A 19546-nucleotide genomic window follows, 5' to 3' on the forward strand; every position below is an offset into this window, starting at 1 on the left:
TGACAGACTTGGATGTCTAAGGGACAATAACAGTGGATTTCTTAGAGCCCAAGGAGTCGTTCCAGCACAGTCTGTAAAAGCGAGACAATACTAGCTAAACACGTTGCCATGATGGTTCCAAGATCCAGTTTGGTCAGGGACATTCAGAATCATTAATAGCAACACCAGCAGCAGGTTGGTTACCTCCCTTTAGACCACGAACTGCAGTACAAATGTGTGAGTGTGTGTATTTCTGCGTGCATTTGTGTACTTGGGTTGGTTTATTCATAGACACCTTTACCCACTTAGTATCACATTTGTCAATGTCAGTCCCCCATCCTAATCCCTCCTCATGTCAACACTTCATTAGTAACCCCAGCAACACACACACACACACACACACACACACACACACACACAAATGTGCACACACATGTATGTCTGCACACACAGCAGTCATAGGAATGATGATGCCACACAGCAGTTTCCAACATTATTACCGTAAGTGCAATCTTTCTTAAGTGACATTAATTTGGAGTTGCCAAGTGTTGATTGGAAAACTGCTGAGACAAACAACAACAGCTCTGCAAACTGATGAGTATGGATTCACTGAGACGCTTGGATGGTGTCAGAGGTATTACAAAAATGGCAATAAGAATCAACAACCTAAGAGTCTTTATCAGTGAATGTCAGACAAAAACATATCTAATTAATTTACAGCTAACAATGTAGGAGGCACATTTAGCACAACAACAGGGAAATTATACATAATCATTGAAGAGTATGACACTGATAAAACTTTTACTCATGAAAACAAGGTTACACATCATCTTGGCACAAAAATGGGTTCACGATTGCGTGTGCATATCTTTGATGCGTCGAAGGATTTCAAGCAGCACCACTGAGTCTTTCACTTCAGCTCAAGAAACTGGAGGCATGTCTGCCTAAAGTACAAGTTCAGTGGTAGTCCCGCCCCATCATTAGCATAGCATCAAATCTGGCAAGAGTATGCCCTGGGCAAGGCTGGGAGGGATCCAGTAACACTGGGAAGGTGAGCATTTAAATGTTCAAAGCCTTTGACGCAAAGTTACAGTGCTTCTAAGAACTGATTTAAGAAATCATGAAATTACATAGCACAGCATGTCTGCAATTCATGTCAACGTATACACACATGAAGATACATTTAAAACAGAATGTTACATGTTTTTATTTATTGGTTTATCTAACAGGGTAGGCCGCAACGTAACTGTTTCAGTTCAGTCTCACAGCTCTCATTGACCTTGCTTCCAGTCCCAGAAGGCAGCTGTTTTTGGCTAAACAGCCCCGATATACTTAGTGTGTGCTAATTGCTCAGCAGTTAATGAACTTAGTGGAGCATTTAGCAGGTAAAGAGCTAGAAATGTTTAAACTGAGTTAAACAATGTCAAACATAGTGTTTACATTTTGTTCTTCAAAAAAACTGTGGCCAAAAAAATCAATGAATACAGCATTAAGTGTGTCATTATTCTATTTTATATATCTTTTTAATGACAATAAATCCCATGAAATGACCGAAAATAATAATTAATAGATTGTGGTTTTGTCAGTCAAAGCCTGGTATAGCTCAATCTTCTATTAATGCACAGGCCATAAATCCATAAATACTTATAAGCACACCAAATGTGCAGTAATCCACACAGCAACATTTGCTACAGTCAGGACACCATTTGACTGTGTTGACAAGGGGAAAAATAGAATCATGCCGACTTCATCCTAAGCATAGTTTAGCTTATGCTTTGACTTTAACTCTAGAGTAAATTAAAAAAGAGACAAAGTCCTGATAGAATATCCCATTAATGGAACAGTCCAGCCCCGTCATAAGATGTGCTAGACTGGACTGTGCTAGTGAGACGCTGCTGCAGTGGGCATCGCTCTGAGCTCCTCCTGAAACTGGTTACAGTTGGGATCCCCTCTGACTTTAGGCGTCGCTGGAATCTGGACCCCAGTTAAGGGGTTAACACACCAGCACTCGCCCCGCTGGCCGTGGGTGGACATGTTGCACTGGAATGAGGGAAGAAAAACACAAGTAGACAAGTTGGAAAACACTGGAAAAAACAGGGAGGGGTACAGTGGGAAGTAGGGGGTGCGTTAATGAAGCATGGCGTACGGTGGCTTGAGATTTGTGTTTGTGTGCGTGTGTGTGTACTTGTGGATCTTCTGATGGCGGGGGGCCATTGGATGAGAGTGAAGGCCACGGTTTGGGTGGGACCACACTCACCCAATAACAACCCATCCTCAGGTCATGCCCCCTACTCACAGCCCACAACCCATCCACAGCCACACATGCCATCACAGACACTCACACACACACACAAACACACACAGAGGCATGCCAGTAGACCAGCCCCCCCGCGGAGCCCCCCACTACTCAGAAATGAGGTCGTAATTGAAGTGGACACAGTTTATGCCGCGCATGTGGGGCGGCCGTGGAGGGGATGGCAAAAAGAATGAAGAGCTGGGGGGAAAGAAAAGACTTTCTATTTTCTTCCTTCGATGAGAAAGAACAAAAAAAGTGACAGTTACAGTAATTATCCCGCGACAAGGAGGGACAACTCCAAAAGGGAGCCGAGTGCTGAGGAGGTACAGTGTTCCTCCCTGGGAACCGAGGACTCCAGTCCGAAACAATGCTGTTGTTTGTGACCAGTGATGAAAATTGGCTGAGTGGTTGAGAGCTCTGCTTCAGGAAACTGTGGCCCCTGTTCAAATCGTCTTTTCTGCTCTACTATCCTCGTAAGAAAACACTGGTTATGTGACCTTGTTTGTCCTCCTCTGTCTGATTTCTATGGATGAGCAGAATTCAAATTCAAGCCCGCAGTCGGAAGCACGGTTCGTTCCTCAGCTTAACAAAAGTCTTCCCATGAAGTACGCCAAACAGTTTTATTGCCTTGTAACCTTGAGCTCAGAAGCTGTTGCCTCATTCATGATGACAACATCTCCCCACACATTTGTGTGTGTGCGCGTGCGCGCGTGTGTGTGTGTGTGTCTAAGAGCAAAGTGTGAAGGAAGAGGAGGGTGTGTGTATGTTTAAAAAAAAAAAAAAAGAGGGAGGGTGCAGTTGTGTAGCGAGTTGTGGCAGGTGGGAATGAGGGGGAGGTTACATTTTTTGCCATGATGATTTTGCCAGGCAGATAAAAAAGAGCGTGTGTGTGTGTGTGTGTGTGTGTGTCTGTGTGTGTGTGTGTGTGTGTGTGTGTGTGGGTGTGTGAGTGAAAGAGAAAAAAAAAGGAAATCAAAGGGAGAACTAATCAAAATGATACAGTATGCATGAGTGTTGGCATGTTGGACCAAACTAAAGCAACTACCAGCAGAATATGAAACCTGGTGACATCTGCAGCTACTATTAAACATTAAGTCACCAGTGAATCCCACAGAGCAGAACACTGCTGCTGCCCTGCTCTCTCTGGGCCACATCACAAGCCTGCTCACAACCTTAATGAGTGATGTCACAGCAGGTGCTTTGCTTTGACAGCTGATGATAACACCTGCTGTGACATCACTGGTATGTATTGTGACATTCTTTTCTGCTGCGCAATTGAGTGTTATTTTAATGCGTTTATATTAAGATAAATTGGTCTAAATGATATGAAATAACCATTATCCCAGCTGAATAATCTGAAATAAGTGAATGATTCAGGATCAGGTCCCAAATTCAGTCAAACAACCTGCTCATCAAATTACTGAGACACTGTTTATGGATTTTTAGATGTGCAGCATTTTCGTAAAATTCTACCTGGCATTGTGTGAAACTTTGTATAGAGAGTAAAGTAGACACACATAGACAGTGGCAAAAAATCATTGCTGTTTCTACCGATCTTCACTAAAAATAATCCAGATTTTCTAAAAATATTTGTCTAACAGATGGCATCTCAGTCGGACATCTAAGTGAATTGTTAAAATGCAATTATTCAGAAATCATAATAATCCTGTGGTTAAAAGCATTGGGAACTTAATTTACTGTTTCCATTTAATTATTCTTACTCGTTTTTGAAAAACCCCTAAAATATATATCGCCATCATTATGTCAAAACTAATTTGGAAAATGATATATGTACATCATCTTGGTACTTTTTACACAATATGATGAAGATTGTTATTAACGTTTTTAGTTTTAGTCACAGACCAGTGCTTGTGTGCACATGCAGTCCTCTGTGTAGTCCAGATTGGAAAACAGATTCAGTAAAGGGAACAACAGAGAGGATCCGCACACTCCTTAATTTAATTACATAAATAAACAGGCAACAGTTTGGGCATGGCTGATTAACCAACTAGAAGGCCCTGGGGCAAACGTGAGCCCCTATTAGCCCCTGTTCCTCCCTTACAAACTAGAACACAGGGACTCTTCGAGACAGGGGCTCGAGATGTGGTGATAAAGCACGACCTTAAGGCCTCTCCCAGCGTGGAGCTTTTGGGACCCCTGAAGTCCTGCAGCTCGAGGGAAGTTGCCAAATTTGCGTGCAACTTTTCATCAGACAAAAGGGGACAAAAGTGATGACATCATGTGGACCTGCCAATCATAGAGGCTCATTGTAAAAATTCTCGGCATAATGTAAGTGCACTAACATACACTGATGCTGAGAGGGTAGAGGGGTTAAGTCATGTGAGGACTGTGTTTTCACTGCCTAAATCCCTACAGTATGTTGCTTGATTAGTTGACTATGGTGTTAGCAGGATGTCATTATGTTTGCGCCTACATACACATTCTAATAAAAAGATACTCCCAAAGAAAGTTTGTTAACATCAGTGTGTCATGGATGGGGTCTCTATGAATGAAACCAGCCACAGTATGCGTGCTCAGGTACAATAGTGCGATGTGAGACCAGTGGCTCACCTGTTTGAGGTTGTAAAGTCCATGTCTGTCACAGTTTGGAAATTTGAGCCCGTACAGGTTCTCCAGCGGGCCCCTGTTATCCTCAGAGGTCATTTTGGAGATCTCCTCTAAGACCATGTCCAGCTCCTGCTGACAGGCGGTCTGGAAGGACAAGGAAAGAGAATTATTATGAGAAAAATTACCACCAATGCTGTTTCACACATATCACAGCAGACGTACAAATACATTTAGGGGAAAATCAACTTCAAGTCAGTTGGATAAAACGACCAGAGGACAAGAAATACAGTAAGGATAAGTTTAACTTAAGTTTGAGGCCCATGAATGTGCTCTGTCCAAGAAAAAGAATGGAGAAATAAAATATGTGTGTGTTCTTGTAAAAATGTCACAAATACACACATTTATAGTTAACATTTTTATGGGGTGCAGTTAGGCAAGCAGAAAGTTCAGCCAATATTATTGATGTGAGTCTGGTGGAGTGGAACATGAGTGGCTAGACTGCTTAACTCACAGGGTGGCCACGGCCACGGCCACACACACGCACACATACACACACACATACACACACACACACACACACACACACACACACAAACCTCTGCAGACACATTTTCACACACCTTACCATGAGCACTATTTCTGTTACATGGATGTGCACACACACACGCACACCTACACACTTTAATGTAACACACACAGAGTGTATCAGACTGCCAGTGGGATCAAAGGGGTCCAGTCTTATGATTAGTTGGCTGAGGATGAGAGAGAGGGGCAGGAGGAGGAGCAGTCTGCCATGAACCTTATCAGACTTCTGAACATATGGATGAAAAGTACCCTTTCTTTCTCTTTGGCTCTCTCTTTCACACTTGCTCTTACAGTCTTTGACTCCCCCTCTCAAAACCCACACCTTAGTACACGTACCCTCCATTTTCTCTGCCGCCTCACCACTGGCTTGCAAATAGATAATGTAGGAAGTGCGGTTACACTGGGGCCTGTGGGGCTGGAGGCCCATGGAGAGAGCAGCCTCTGCAACAATACGTTGGACAGAGAATGAGGTCAGATTTCCACCTGGGAACTTCACCTGTGTTCAAAGAAGAGCTCACATACAGTTCATCTTAATGCCATGTGCTATGACACAGTTTTCTTTTTTGTGTAAAATAATCTGTAGCAGTCGCTATTAAAATGATATGCTGTTCTACATAAACTCTACAAACTATGAATAAATTATTTAAAAAAAACCGATTCAACTAAATGAATAATTTCATATTTTTTGCAGATATTGTCCAATGGCACATCTCTATTTGATCATGTGACGAGATGATACGGTATAGTTAGTTAACGCACAAAAACTGAATATATGCAAGCCAAAAAAGCAGCCTTGGAAATGTTTAGCCCATTTACATTTACATTTATACATGTACATTTATATACATTTATTTCAATTCAATTCAATTCAATTCAATTCAGCTGGCTTTATTGGCATGAAAGTTTTGGAAACAATCTTGCCAAAGCATCAAAAACTAAAATAACCAAAATACATTTTCAATAAACAATATTATGAACACTAACATGACAGTAAAATTGATAAGTTTATATATATATATATATATATATATATACCCTCTATACTATGTAGAGAATATCCTACATCTATATCCTATAATTACATTTTAGCAGGTCACATCACACTGTGTGTAATTAGTCCCTGTAATTTTTCCTGCTTTCCATTCTTCATAATGAGACTACAGAGACATGACAAAAAGCATTGTGTGCTTCAGCCAAAGCTAATATCAGGCATCAGCAGTCTGAGTTAGCTAAATCAAGTGGGTATCTTTAAAGTTACGATCCAGTTAGTATGTTTTTTCTCTTTCCGCACACGTCGGGATGTAAGCATATAAGCTGGTTAACTAGTGGGCAAACAACAGTATTCCAGCAAATTATTAGTTTTACAGCTCCTCAAACACTTTGCAGTCTTGTCACTGACAAATATCACTGACCTTGCACTCCTTGCAGAGAATAGAGAGAACAGCGATCAGATATTTCATATATTTTGTTCACCAGGCTTTACGGTTCAGATCGTCATCCTGTTGCCTGAATTTACCAAACATGACACTGCTACTTGTAGGTCAGTCCCAACATCACTTTCAAATCAAAGCATATCAAAGTTACATTAGACTGAAATCACAGCGGAGCAAATACATCTTGTCTTGTTCCTCACTGAAATTAATGGGTGGTGAAATTGGGCCCGACTGCACCATAAGGAAGGGAATGCTTCATGGCCAGTACAGAGAGGTGGAGCCAGTAGCTTTGAATGCACATATCATATGGCATACAGGTATTGTATCTAGACACACTTTAAAAAAAACCCACATTTACTGTTTAAACTGTTTTGAGTGAATCAGTGCAAAGAGATTAAATCACTCCAAGTCACGCTTCATAACAACACCAAGTCATAACAAAAGTAGAACGTATACTGGAGCTGCGGAATTTCCTCCCTCTTGCGCTGAAACATTTCCATAGGTTTTAAAAGATTCCTCCGCTGATTCTGAATTGCGCTCCTGCTGCCTACATTACCCACAATGCAACTCAATTCCCAACAGTTTATTTAATGTAGCCTTGAGCTGCAAGCATCAAGCACAACTGAGATCAGAGATCTGGTAAGTTCACTTCTTCCAAACCACACCATCAGATTTATTTTAGTTTTCAAACTTGTCTGGTCTTCAGACCTAAACGACATCACTTCAGACAATTTATCAAATTTCACTCAGCTCCCTCTGGACACTCTTCCTTCAACTTTTTCCACATGTGCAGTTATACTCCCAAAGACTTACAAACAAACTATGGTATGTGGAGTCCCTTTCAAGGATTTCTGTCTCAGTGTGAATCACATAACCTCATTTATCACAGACCTTCATCTACTTTTGCGTTATTCCCATTAAAATATTTTCTCTCCACAATGTGCTTTCCTTGAACAACATACATTCTTTTTTTGTGACAACTGGAACAACATGAACCTCACGTGAAAACAATAACATAACTGTGATGCGAAAACAACTTTTAGTAATCTGAAATAACCGTCTATATATCTGAGGCCTAAAGGTAACAAATCTGGCACGACCCCAGCTCTGACAGTGAGGCATGCATGTTGTGTACAGTATCTGACCCATGAACACCCACAACAAAGTGCATCCATGCTTGACACCAGCTGTCTGAAGTCCCTCCCCCTGCCCGGCTCCACAACTCCTTTTGCTGCATTCTCTCCTTTGTTGCATCTAATGATGCTGACAATTGTTTTGTCCCTCCCGCATATGATTTTTTGTTTTATTTTGCTGCAAGCGAGTGAGTTAAGTGAGGGAGAAAATGAGCAAATGCACATAATTGTTTGCCATGTTGAGATACATGGGTCTCCACATGCGTAGCCCCCCGGGCCCAAGCTCATTTGCATGAACCAGAAAGAATATCTGTGTTTGTACGCCACCCCATTAAGGGCTTTCCAGGAACTGTTTTTATTTTTTGACCCTGAAATGTTGAGTGACTGTTACAGAACGGGGGGCGCTCATTATGAGCAATTATTGAACTACTGAGCTGTTGTCTTATTTTGAACAATATTCTGGCATTATTGGACAACAACTGAATGTATGAACAAATACATTTTAACGTTCTGTGAAAGCACATAAACGTGCGCTTGTTTGCATCATAGCGTGGGGACAAAAAATCTGTTCGAACAGGCCCCTGATAGCGGGACTATGTGGGGCCAAGCCACACCAGGTAAACCATAAAAGTTTTAGTTGGCACTTGCTTTTTGGTTAAAGTGAGGGTTAAGTGTGGAAAAAGTTGCAGGCATGTTGGAGTTCTGATTAGGCTTAGCACAAATTCCCTAAGTCTGTTTAATGTCAGTGATAAAAAAAAAACCTGTGTGTGTGTCTGTGTTCATGCGTATGTTTGAGTGAAAGAGTGCCCAGAGGAGGGCACTACTGTACCAGACAATGCTGCTCACGCTGCACATTGTTGAGATTTTGTCACTGCTTGCTTTTGATAGACATACAGTATATTGCACTCTGCCGTACACAACTACTGTAAGACTGCACACAAAATATGAGGGAAATTGATACGACTAAGGTTTCGCTATAGTGTCTGCTACTGTGCCTGCATACCAAGCAAAATAAGAGAAAGGTTTCAAGGATTTCTAATAATTAGCAGAAATAACTTCTTGAGAGTCTCAGCTCATAAGTGGACTGGTCTCACTTATGTGTCCATTCAAACAAATCGTGGTCTTGTGAATTTATTTGGTTTTTTTTAAAAAAGAAAAGGGCAGATGACCTGGGAACCACTTGCAGCTCAGTTTGGTTCTTAAAATGCGTTAAAACAGCCTTCGTGACAGTGAAAATAACCTTTAATCAAAGATGTGGTGTTATGTCCGTTTCACAACTTTGCTTTGAGTTACAGTAAGTAATAAGTGGTGAGGATGTTGATCCTGATTTGTCACTGAAAAACAGTTGGAGGTTGAGATCTGACCTGAGGCTCTTTCTGGGTTTGAGGCTCCTCTAGTTGATTCAGCTTCATCCTGGTTTTGCGTTCAATCTGGTAATGTTTCTTGGCGGACTCCTGCCAAGCCCAAGCATCCATGGCAGGCCTTTTGGTGAGTGGATTCTCAGTCCCATGCACCTCTACAATCAAACAAACACACAAACCTGCTTAGACACACAATTAATCTGCAGCATCTTGCAAACAGACTTCACGTTTGTCTCCAAAGGGAACTGATCGAAGGTAATTAAATCTTTAGCTCTGGTTTTAATTCCAGTGCAACAATCAATACTGTGGAGGGTTTCAGAAGTGCTGTCTTTTAATCTGTCCTGCCTTTTAGGTATGTAGTTAATGGACAGATGTTACACACACAAGTGCGCACGCACACACACAAACACACACACACACACATGCACACACACGCACGCACACAACTGGCCTGCCATCTCTTTCAACTCTACTTTCTAAAACACTCACATGCATTCATCTATATTTATCTATTCTTTAAACCCAAGCCACTATTAAAAGCAGGCATTGAAAGCAAGCCACTATTATTTTTCTAATAACAGGCCCTTTTACAAGTCAGCATTAGAAGACAAAGTCATTCTATGTCCTAAAGGCATCCTGTGTCCCTCATACCTCATGTCACTAATTCTATACTGGACAGTCAGGCGTTGCAATGGCTGTAATTACTATGGCGACAGTGTGAACAGACCCGTTAAGATCTTTTCTGTGTAACAGCAAAGCGTTACATTCAGCTCACTGAGGTTTATCACACTGGGCTTATGATGCAGTTTGCACAGGGCTCCTCTGAGCAGTGGGGTCACCCTGAGTGCTTCCTGCTGCTTCTTATATACCACAGTATGTTCATCATTTGTTGGAGACGGAAAAGACAAAACACAAACAACGGCTAACAAGTTAATTCGGAACAGATACAGACAAAGTACGATGGCAAATTAATACAGAAATTCAGTCCTAAGAATGAGAGCGACTGTGACAGTAAAACACCGTATAGACGTTTATTAACAAAGTCATCACAGACATGATGATCTGAGATTGTCTGACACACAGCGACAGGAAAACTGAGACGAAAGCGCTGACTGAATTAAAGAGCTGAGCTCGACTGCGAGTCATTGGTGGTGAGTCTAGACTCGCGAGGAAGCACTACTGATAAATGCTTTTCATGCTGAGTAAGGATTTTTTTTTTGGTACCCTAACCTAACTGCCAGAGGCTGTGTGTATGTTGGTGCGTGTGTGTGTGTGTGTGTGTGTGTGTCTGTAATTAGCACTGTAAAAACAGGAGCAGAAGTTTGAGGTTGTAAATCACGCCTGTGAGGGAAAGGCCCCCCAGTGACTCCTCAGCCCATACACATGCTATGACACTGTCTGAAATGTTTCTGTGCGTGTTCACGTGTGTCTGTGCTCGTGGACTTTCGGTGCACGCTGCCAAGTGTAAAATCTAAGTGAAGGTGGCGTCCACATTGTAAGACTTGTAAGTCATCTTTAAACTTAAACGTTTTTTTATTCATTTTTGACAGTTTTACAGATGACTTGGGAATATTGAATTTGTTCAAAAACTTCAGCACTTATTTATTTGCGTCTCGTTTTACAGCCAGTGAAAAGATGAATCCAGTGCAAGCATGACTGTTTGTAGCAAATTTTGGGATAATCCATTAAACAATTTCTTTCTGAATCAAAATTTCCAGCTTACTGGTTGCACTAGGTTAAAATCAGAAAGGATCCCAGTTGGCAAGATAAATCTGTGAGGCATGAATGTTTGAAACAAATTATGTGTCAGTTCACACAATAGACGGGGAGTTATTTCACCAGATTTAACATCGACCTGCTGGTAGCACTTCATGTAAAGTCACCAAAGTCATTAAGGACTCATTCCTCTGAACATCCGTACCAATTTCATAGCAAGCCCTCCAACAGCTGTCAGGACATTTCACTAAAAACCAAGGCATCAGTCAGGGAATCGAGACAATTTCAAGAGAGTGGTTGACATTTTGATTTAAGCCTCTTGCTCTAAAAAAAAAGCAACAACATGGTGAAAAATTATTTTTTTTCTTCTGTTTCAAAAGATATAAAAAAAAACAAGGTGCAAGTGGTTCTAAAGGTTTTAAAGGTGTAAGAAATCCTTATTTCTATGGTTGTGTTTAAGACCTTGTTTTCTACAGACACTTATAGGAACTTATGCCAGCGTGTTCCAGGGAGGAAAAAACAACAAGTCTTTAGCCAGCAGCTGTCATCTAAATACTGTGTTGTTGATTCTATCTTCAGTGCCATAGAAACTACTTGTCTCGAGCTGTTGGGAGTGTTGGCTTTAGGTATTGCCTTTGAGCAACGCTTTCACAATTCTCTCACAGCACAGAATGAGTAATGTCTTTCCAGAGGTGCTTAGCATTAATGTATTTGCCCTGTTATCTTATACACTGAAGCTGTGTCTGAAAAAACTTCACTGTGGTTCCACAGCCAAGAAAGTGGCTTTACAGTACTTCAAACCATTGTCAGTATAAATGGTTTCTCTGAAGGCTCGGCCACTTCAAACACTTCACAGCTGGCAAACGGACAAAAAGCTATTGAATAATGAAGAAGGTTTTGCTTAGCCAGAGATCCCCTTCAAACCTTTTACGGTCAGCTAGTCCTCTAAACTCTTGATGTTGCTACGCTTCCATGTGGCCATGTGTGTCATTCTAACCAAATGAAGTTGCCTTTGTAGTTTAAAGGGGAAACTGTTTCCAATTGGTGCTCCGACAGCGTGTGCCAGACTTAAAAGACAACAAGTGCACTCTGGGGTCAAGGTGATTTTCTCTGATGCTTTTTACCATCATCAGTGCTCCTGGTGTAGATTGACACGTCATTCCAAATGGCAGTCCAGCCTTGTGTTGCGCGGAACTAATGTCCACATATATTTAAATTATTTGTGTTTGTGTGTTACTAACGCGTTCTGTTTTGCATTTTGTTGCATGTGGTTCCTCAATTTGTCTGTGAGAAATTACAGCTAATAATGATAGCTAACCTGCAGCCAATAGACATTATGTCCTTCATGAAAGCAGTTTCTTCTTCTTAGAGATCACATTACATTACTTACATGTATCCAAAGCGACTTACAGTAAGCGCGTTCAACCATACAATCCAAAAATTGCAAGAATGTTTGCAAGGACATAAACATCATAAAATAAACAGAGCTGCTTCAAGTCATACATTTAGAAACAATGACATAGATCGACTCTGATAAATCCACATTAGGCTACCAGCCCAGCACTAACTAAAGATACACACAGGCTGTTTTCACATTTTTCCTGACCAAATCGTTTTGTTTCTTTTTTCTTTTGGACAAATTAGATCAAAGCCACATTTGGAGGTTGTTTCAACTGCTATTTAAATCAGATTTCTACAGATGTTTCTCGGTCCGGATACGCTGGCCACTACAATTGTGTTTCACAGTGTCCTGGTAACGTGACACATGACAACATCAAACTCAGAGTGATGGAAACCTGAAAACTAAATACAAGGAATTTAAACATGGTAATACCAAAAATATGGCAGGCAGTATCAGCAGCCCAATTTATGACCTACTGGACAATATATTTGGCGACAAGCTGAGTGTCCTTTTAAGACTATTACTGACAGCTCTGCTGATGATGCCAGCACTGCTACTTATGATGTCACTAGTATAGAAGTCAAGGATGCTGTGGAAACTATAAGAAATAGTACATTCATAACTACTAAGTTCATGCTAACAATTTTTGATAAAAGATGTGAATGTGAAAGAGAAATTGTCCAGCTTGCTTGCAGACTTCAAACTTAGCATGCATCTATTTTTCCTAGATGAGCCCACAGATTCTGAGACAGAGACATTTCAACTAGCTGACAAGTGTGTCAGTCCAGCAGTTGTGACTGGTGACCAACCAAGCGGGACTCCAAGCCTGCTCATAGTGTGGTTACAGTTCTGTTGTTTTACAAAGTGTTATGTTCACAACTAAGCAACGTTTGTTATTCTCATATACAATACAAACTTGAGAAACTGTGTTATGGGGTGTATCAAAGGTGTTGTTTTTTTAAAGATGATCTCAGTTTCTCATGCCTCTGCATTGGAAAGGTGCGTCACCAGCCGGCATCGTTGCTAATGTCTATGTCGGTACATCGGTGATGTCTGGACACACAAATCACACACTGATCACTTGCACATAACAGTGCCGACAGTCTGTCATAAAGATCTGATTTGAGACATATTGGTGACCTGCCTGCAGTGGGAGAAACCAACGATTAGACAGTGAACAAAATGAAGCATTTAGCAACTAAAAAGATGGATATTTCTTAGGGGTTGGTGGAGATCAAGGCAAAGCTAGAAGGAGAACTAAAGTGCGGCAGATCTTAATGTTTCTGATGCATGTTTTTCATGAAAAAAACATTCTTATATAATATTTCCTTCTGAAATCTTGTGGTGTATTAAGTAGCATAAAATGGCACTACGCTCTACCTCAAAATTGTACTTAAGTAGAGTATTTGATTAAAAATGTACTTGTTGTGATGTGTATTCCAGCTCATTAATGATGTAATCATTTTAATCAACATGCAACTTTTCAACTTGCACTGTTTTGAAATCAGCACGAAGGAGAGAGGGCTTCCTATTTACACCTCAGGGGGAGTTTTCTCAGAATTGCAGGCCCCAACATGCAGCTCCCACCCAAAGTGATCTTGTATGGCTTTACTTTTTCCTGAGGATGTGTGTTGCACACACACTGCGTGCACACACATCTACATCGAGTAATTAAAGATCTGACAGAGCAGGTGAAAGAGAAGGAGCATGTCTCAGCAGAGGATCACCTGCAGGGCAACAAGGCCAGAGTTGGACCACCGACAGCACAAGAAAAGAAAGGAGAGAGAGAAATACAGAGATGTGCAAAGGAAAAGAGAAAAGGATTTTACAGGGCAGTGGATTCCTATTGGCAGGAGAAGGGGGGGGGGGCTGTCAGCAGAGGATTGGTGGTCTGCATAGTTTAGATAGCAATGAACACACGCATGCTCTTCTATTATCAGATAGTGGCGAGTTGGACTTCAGGCAAGAATGTGATTATTGGACGATTCACAAGTTCAGTGACAAGTTGTTTAAGTCTTGCTTCTTACAGAATTGGTACATGGAAACTATGGTATGGTTAAGGTCATGTGGTTATGGCAAAGAAGCTGTAGTTAATGTACGGTTATACTCAGATCTGCACACCGTGGCACATTAAATTCACACTACTTCCTGCATCACTGCTGAATATTGGCAGTAGATTTAAATTTAAAGATTAGTCTAATATGTACGTGAGTCCTAGATATGCTGGGCTGAGTTGCAGGATATGTGGAAAAAGAAAGCCATTTGGATGCGTGCCACCGTGAGTTTGTGTCGTGCACTTTACAGATGGTCTCGGCATTGTGTGTGCTGGCTCTCTGCCACGCTGCCATGGCTTACTGAGACACTTGAATTTAACCTAACATTATTCATTAATGCCATTATGAACACCTGCCATCCTCCTTTACCAACATTAGACCTATCCCAAGTAATTAATTTATTTATTTTATATGCATTTTCATGGTTTTGGTTAGACACATTTTTTCTCAATAGCTAGATTTAGAATAGCTAGCAGTAGCGAGATTTGATTCAGCCAAATTAATTTTAACCCAATCACTATGATTATTTAGGTCCCCGGAGCAGGCTGTAGCTGGTAGTGGACTTGAAAATAATGCCGTGGAATAGAAGTGTTGAGTTTCAGCTTTTCAGCTCCGTCAAATGAACACAGTGTGCTGATCAAAGTGTGCTCATTGCTTAACAGACGTACCCTGCATAAATACAGCACATGTTGAAACGTTAATGTCTAATACAAATATTGTTGTACAACGATGAATCCATGTGACAGATGCGCTACACCTGCCATGGACTTCACTGCCTCATGAGAGACAGTGAATTCAGAGGAAGGGGAATGTTTCCATTCATTTGCAGACTGAAGCTCATACAAACACACACACTGAGACTGAGACTTTATGGATCCTAACTGAGAACATTTCTAAATCGACTCCCACTGCAAAAATACTTCACCTTGTAAACACGGCGTCCCATTTCTTATATTACAAGCTTTGCAGATCAGAAGAAGAAAGAGGAATTCAAACCATGGACTTAAAACATGAGTGTTGCCGTTTTCTGTCACCTTTGCAATGTGGGAATTTGCAAAACTCCTGTTGCTGCAAAGTGTGGAGGAGCAGAGCTGGCAAAAATTGTAAGGGAAAAGGAGTATGCTTTCAGCATTTGATTTGTGATTTGAACTCTGGACTGTTTACTCAGGACGTTTTGCAGTTTACTTCAGTTTAGTTTGGGCAGGTGAGAGTAATGCCATTTGAACCTACATCAGTCTCTGGTCTCTTTCAAGTGAACAGCTGTGTGGTTATTTAGGAGTGAGAATGTAATCTCAACCAACTACAGGAAACGACCCCAAAATGTGCATTTTAATGGGTACAAAGGAGAAATATGTTGACATCTGATAGCCAGTGGTTGCTCATGCATGAAAAGCCAAGCATAACACATTGAACTGAGGGCAGACCACAGTCTGATCTAATACTCATTTTCAGCTTTTCCTTTATGTGTACGAACTGGTTTGAACACCAAAGACAGTAAATCACAGCAAAGAGTGCAGAAAAGTCCATCACGCTTAGCTAAAGTTACAGGGACTGGAATTGGGTTTGTTTTTACTACCCTCTCCCAACAAAACCTCGAAGGGTCTTTAAAAGAAATGAAGATTCCTGCTGAAAAAATCACATCTGTTGGGCCTTTTATTGTATGAAAATATTTCGGTCCAAGAACTTATCAAATACATTCCTCAGAGAGTTCACCCAAGATGCACAATTATATACGAAAAGAGACCGACATGGAGAAATTGAGTTGCACCCATTACCATGGAGATGTGCAGCTTTCTCCACACCCTTATGAAGTGCGTCTGTGGTGGTTATCTTTTATATTTACAGCATGTTAATGTTCCAAATCCATTCTGGTAAGTTTTTAATTTTCAAATGTGTGTTAAATTGCTTCCCTCGACAAGCCAAAAATCAAAATAAGCCACTCTCAATACGAAAGCTTTGAGCATATGTGGGTTACAGACATGTTATGGGGTCATCGAGGGGATACTGCTTGTTTGCGTTCACAGATGTGGGCCTGCCACTGCCTGCCAAACACACTGCATATGTCAACATTCATTTTAAGGAATCAATAGTGACCCTTTTGTACCTAATAACTGTAATGTGGGAGAGAGAAGACTTGACAGTTCTATGGGTTTCTGGGTTATTTATTCTGGGGTTGTTATTGTGACCAAATATGTTTGATGTAGATGTGGTTTTTCTGACATAAAAAGAGTCCTGCAGGGGAAATATTGTTTTACCTCACTAAAGCTTCTCTGTGAAACCTCCTTACTTAGGCTAATTGTTTAAATATCAGGTAAGGTGACGGGTCAAAACCAGCTGGCTGGGTGATGCTAGCACACTTACAGAATATTAATTCACATGTTACACTCCCTGATAAATATTGGAAGGGTTAAATTACAGTATGCAAGTACTTGGCAGAGAACAAAAACGTATAGATACATACAGTACCAGTACCTTCTACTGCTTCCACTCCTGAAGAAAGCTACAAGATATTGTATAGTTTTTGGTCTCACTGAACATCCTGGTCACTACTGGTCCTACTTCTGTCTGTGTGTAATCTATTATGACGCTGACATCAGACGATTTTGGGATCATATGATATTTAGGGTATACATTGGGTGTATCTGAGCTTTTTAGATGAAAACTAGCTACCTGCTACTGAAAACAATGTTGATGAAAGCAATAAGACTGAACCAAAAGATTCAAATTGTGGGCTGTGAAACCAAAACAATGAGCTGAAAGAGTCTAAAACGCTCAGTAGAGCTGATGGAGGCCGTGGAGTGTGGTGAAAATGTTTTGTTTAGCGCAGCTGCAACTTACCATTGGTAGCCTGGTGGTCCACACTCGTGACATCTATGTCCCCTTTTTGTTCACATCGTCCTAAACCCTGGATGAGCTGTTGCAAAGGTAATTCAGCCTCCGTGCTTGGGTAGCACCTCAGGTTGGTGGAGCACCTTGGCGTGTAGACTCCGCAAAGCTCCCCCTCCTGCCTGGCACACACAGGACAGCAGCCACAGCCCGGCTCCCTCACTATTTCGGGACATACTGCTGTGACTTTGGGACATCCAGTGAGACTCTCCGAGGTGCAACTTGGGCATCGGAAAGCCAAATCTCCAAGTAAGACTCCAGGCAAAGCAAAGTATGCAAACAGCAACCCGCAAGTAAAATATATGACCATTCTCAGGCTTTTGAGGTTTATAAATGACTACTGAAAGTCAAAAGGACACTTGACAGTGTGAACTGTTCAGGATCCCGAAAGTCAACTATGTGTGGGTAAACATTGTGATGCCACTGACAGGGTCCTATCTGCTCTCATATTACTGCCTGTGTATCACCAGTAGTTTCAGCCTCAAAGTATACATTTTAGAATTAATGCCTTTGGTCGGGGTTATTTGTGTTGGGGTTATTTAGTTTTATTACACCCATATATGGGTGTAATAAAACTTCATACATTCTAATTCAATATACAGAAAGACTAACAGAGAGGAAGAAGACTGACTGCATTTTGTTTTTCTTATTTCGTTAAGTTCATTGCAGTGCCACGCTGAAATGACAAACACAAATCCAACTGACTCAGCACCACACACACTCCCTTATAAAAGAAAACTCAGCTCAAAGCGAACCATAGAAAACCAGATCTTTCCTGGGGAATATTAAAGCTAGTGCTGAGTGTCTGTGATGTGGCCCCCTCGTTTGTTGCATGTCAGCTGGCACTCAGTTAAAGGTGAGGCCAAGGGGGCAAAATTACTCTCCATTTCTATGTAGCCCAATTATTTTGCCTGGTGCTGGTAGTCAACATAATGTGGTGTTACTAAATGCACCTGGTAAGCCCAAGGGAGCCCGGCCCAGCTGTCCCTCAGCCTCAAACAAGTGACAAGAAATGGACATACCTAATTTTTTCAGTTCACCATGGAGTGACTTGAGTTTCCCATTGCCTCCACAGTGGGATCAAAAATGTTTTGATCTTCGTATAAAAGCTACCCTACCTACATCCAAGAAAAACGCTGTCAGAAAAATAGTATCAAGCGTGAATCAGATCCGTGCAGCAGTACAATTGTACAACTTAAATACTATAAACATAATATCAAGGACGGGCGTGGAGAATTTCTCATGGGGGGAACAGACTGTGGCACACACTTAAAGGAAGAGCAGCACATTTAAAAAAAAAAAAAATGAATGCATTATGAATCAGTCAACTGTTTATCATTAAGTATGAAATGTTAAATATATAACTTTACATGAAAAATAAGTGTTTTTCAGCCCAGATCTTACCAACAATTTGTTATCATTTTTAATTCATTTAGATTGCTGCAACAAAGTCCTGAGAGAAATTCTATTTAATGTTGATCAATTAGTTAATAATGATATATCATGTCCTTTTAAATCTTGGTCATATGCAATTAAATTTACAGTTAAATTTCTTTTGCACAAAACATACGTGGCAGATGATTTTTGAAGCTGAATTTGTGCTTCAGAAAACACTGCAGCACTTGTTTGTAGATGCATGTAGCTAATAGCACATTTAAATGCTCTGTTTGTTACAGCTTGGTACGCTTCCATTTGGACAATGCTGCTGTACTGTGATCACGATAGTGTGTAAAAATGAAAACTCCCATGAATAATCCCTCTGACACGTCAGGACAACATTTGGATCAACCAGAGGAAAATGTCGTGACAGCTCTGATGGACCACAGGGATTCTGAGGGTGGCCGCTGCACACCAAATGATTTAAGAGTAGCTATAAACTCAGAGTCTGTATGTAATATCTCACCAGTCTGACACATTAACGTGCACTGATCATTCACCACTCTTTAAACACAGACTGCCTTAACCACACTGAATTCTGTATTTTGACGGCCATGCTAATCTGTGCTACATGAGTAAATTGTGTAGTGAAGAGAAAGCAGCAAAACTATGGTCTTCTGTGCACAGAGGGGTGAAAAAAACATGGCCAGACCAACAGATGATGGTTCTCTGGCCCGTGATAACGTAAAAGAAGCT

At 41.0% G+C, this 19546-nt stretch overlaps 1 protein-coding gene across 1 annotated transcript; it reads right to left on the reverse strand.

Moving 5' to 3' along the window:
* Positions 1-1860: 1860 nt before the first annotated feature.
* On the reverse strand, positions 1861-17723 carry igfbp2b (insulin-like growth factor binding protein 2b). Its single transcript, XM_070837618.1, has 4 exons — positions 17366-17723; positions 9359-9510; positions 4847-4987; positions 1861-2019 (listed from the first exon to the last, which is right to left on the reverse strand). The coding sequence occupies exons 1-4, from the start codon at positions 17721-17723 to the stop codon at positions 1861-1863; spliced, it is 810 nt and encodes a 269-aa protein (XP_070693719.1).
* Positions 17724-19546: the final 1823 nt, after the last annotated feature.

This window comes from Pempheris klunzingeri, chromosome 10 (genome assembly GCF_042242105.1).
Source record: "Pempheris klunzingeri isolate RE-2024b chromosome 10, fPemKlu1.hap1, whole genome shotgun sequence".
NCBI classification, from domain to species: Eukaryota; Metazoa; Chordata; class Actinopteri; order Acropomatiformes; family Pempheridae; genus Pempheris; species Pempheris klunzingeri.

Excerpts from the sequence above, each read along its gene's own strand:
- igfbp2b (XM_070837618.1), bottom strand. The coding sequence starts at position 17,723 with ATGGTCATATATTTTACTTGCGGGTTGCTGTTTGCATACTTTGCTTTG. Across the intron at positions 9,511-17,365 it reads GGACCACCAGGCTACCAATG|AGGTGCATGGGACTGAGAAT; the intron begins GTAAGTTGCAGC and ends GTTTGATTGTAG. Across the intron at positions 4,988-9,358 it reads AAACCCAGAAAGAGCCTCAG|ACCGCCTGTCAGCAGGAGCT; the intron begins GTCAGATCTCAA and ends TTGTCCTTCCAG.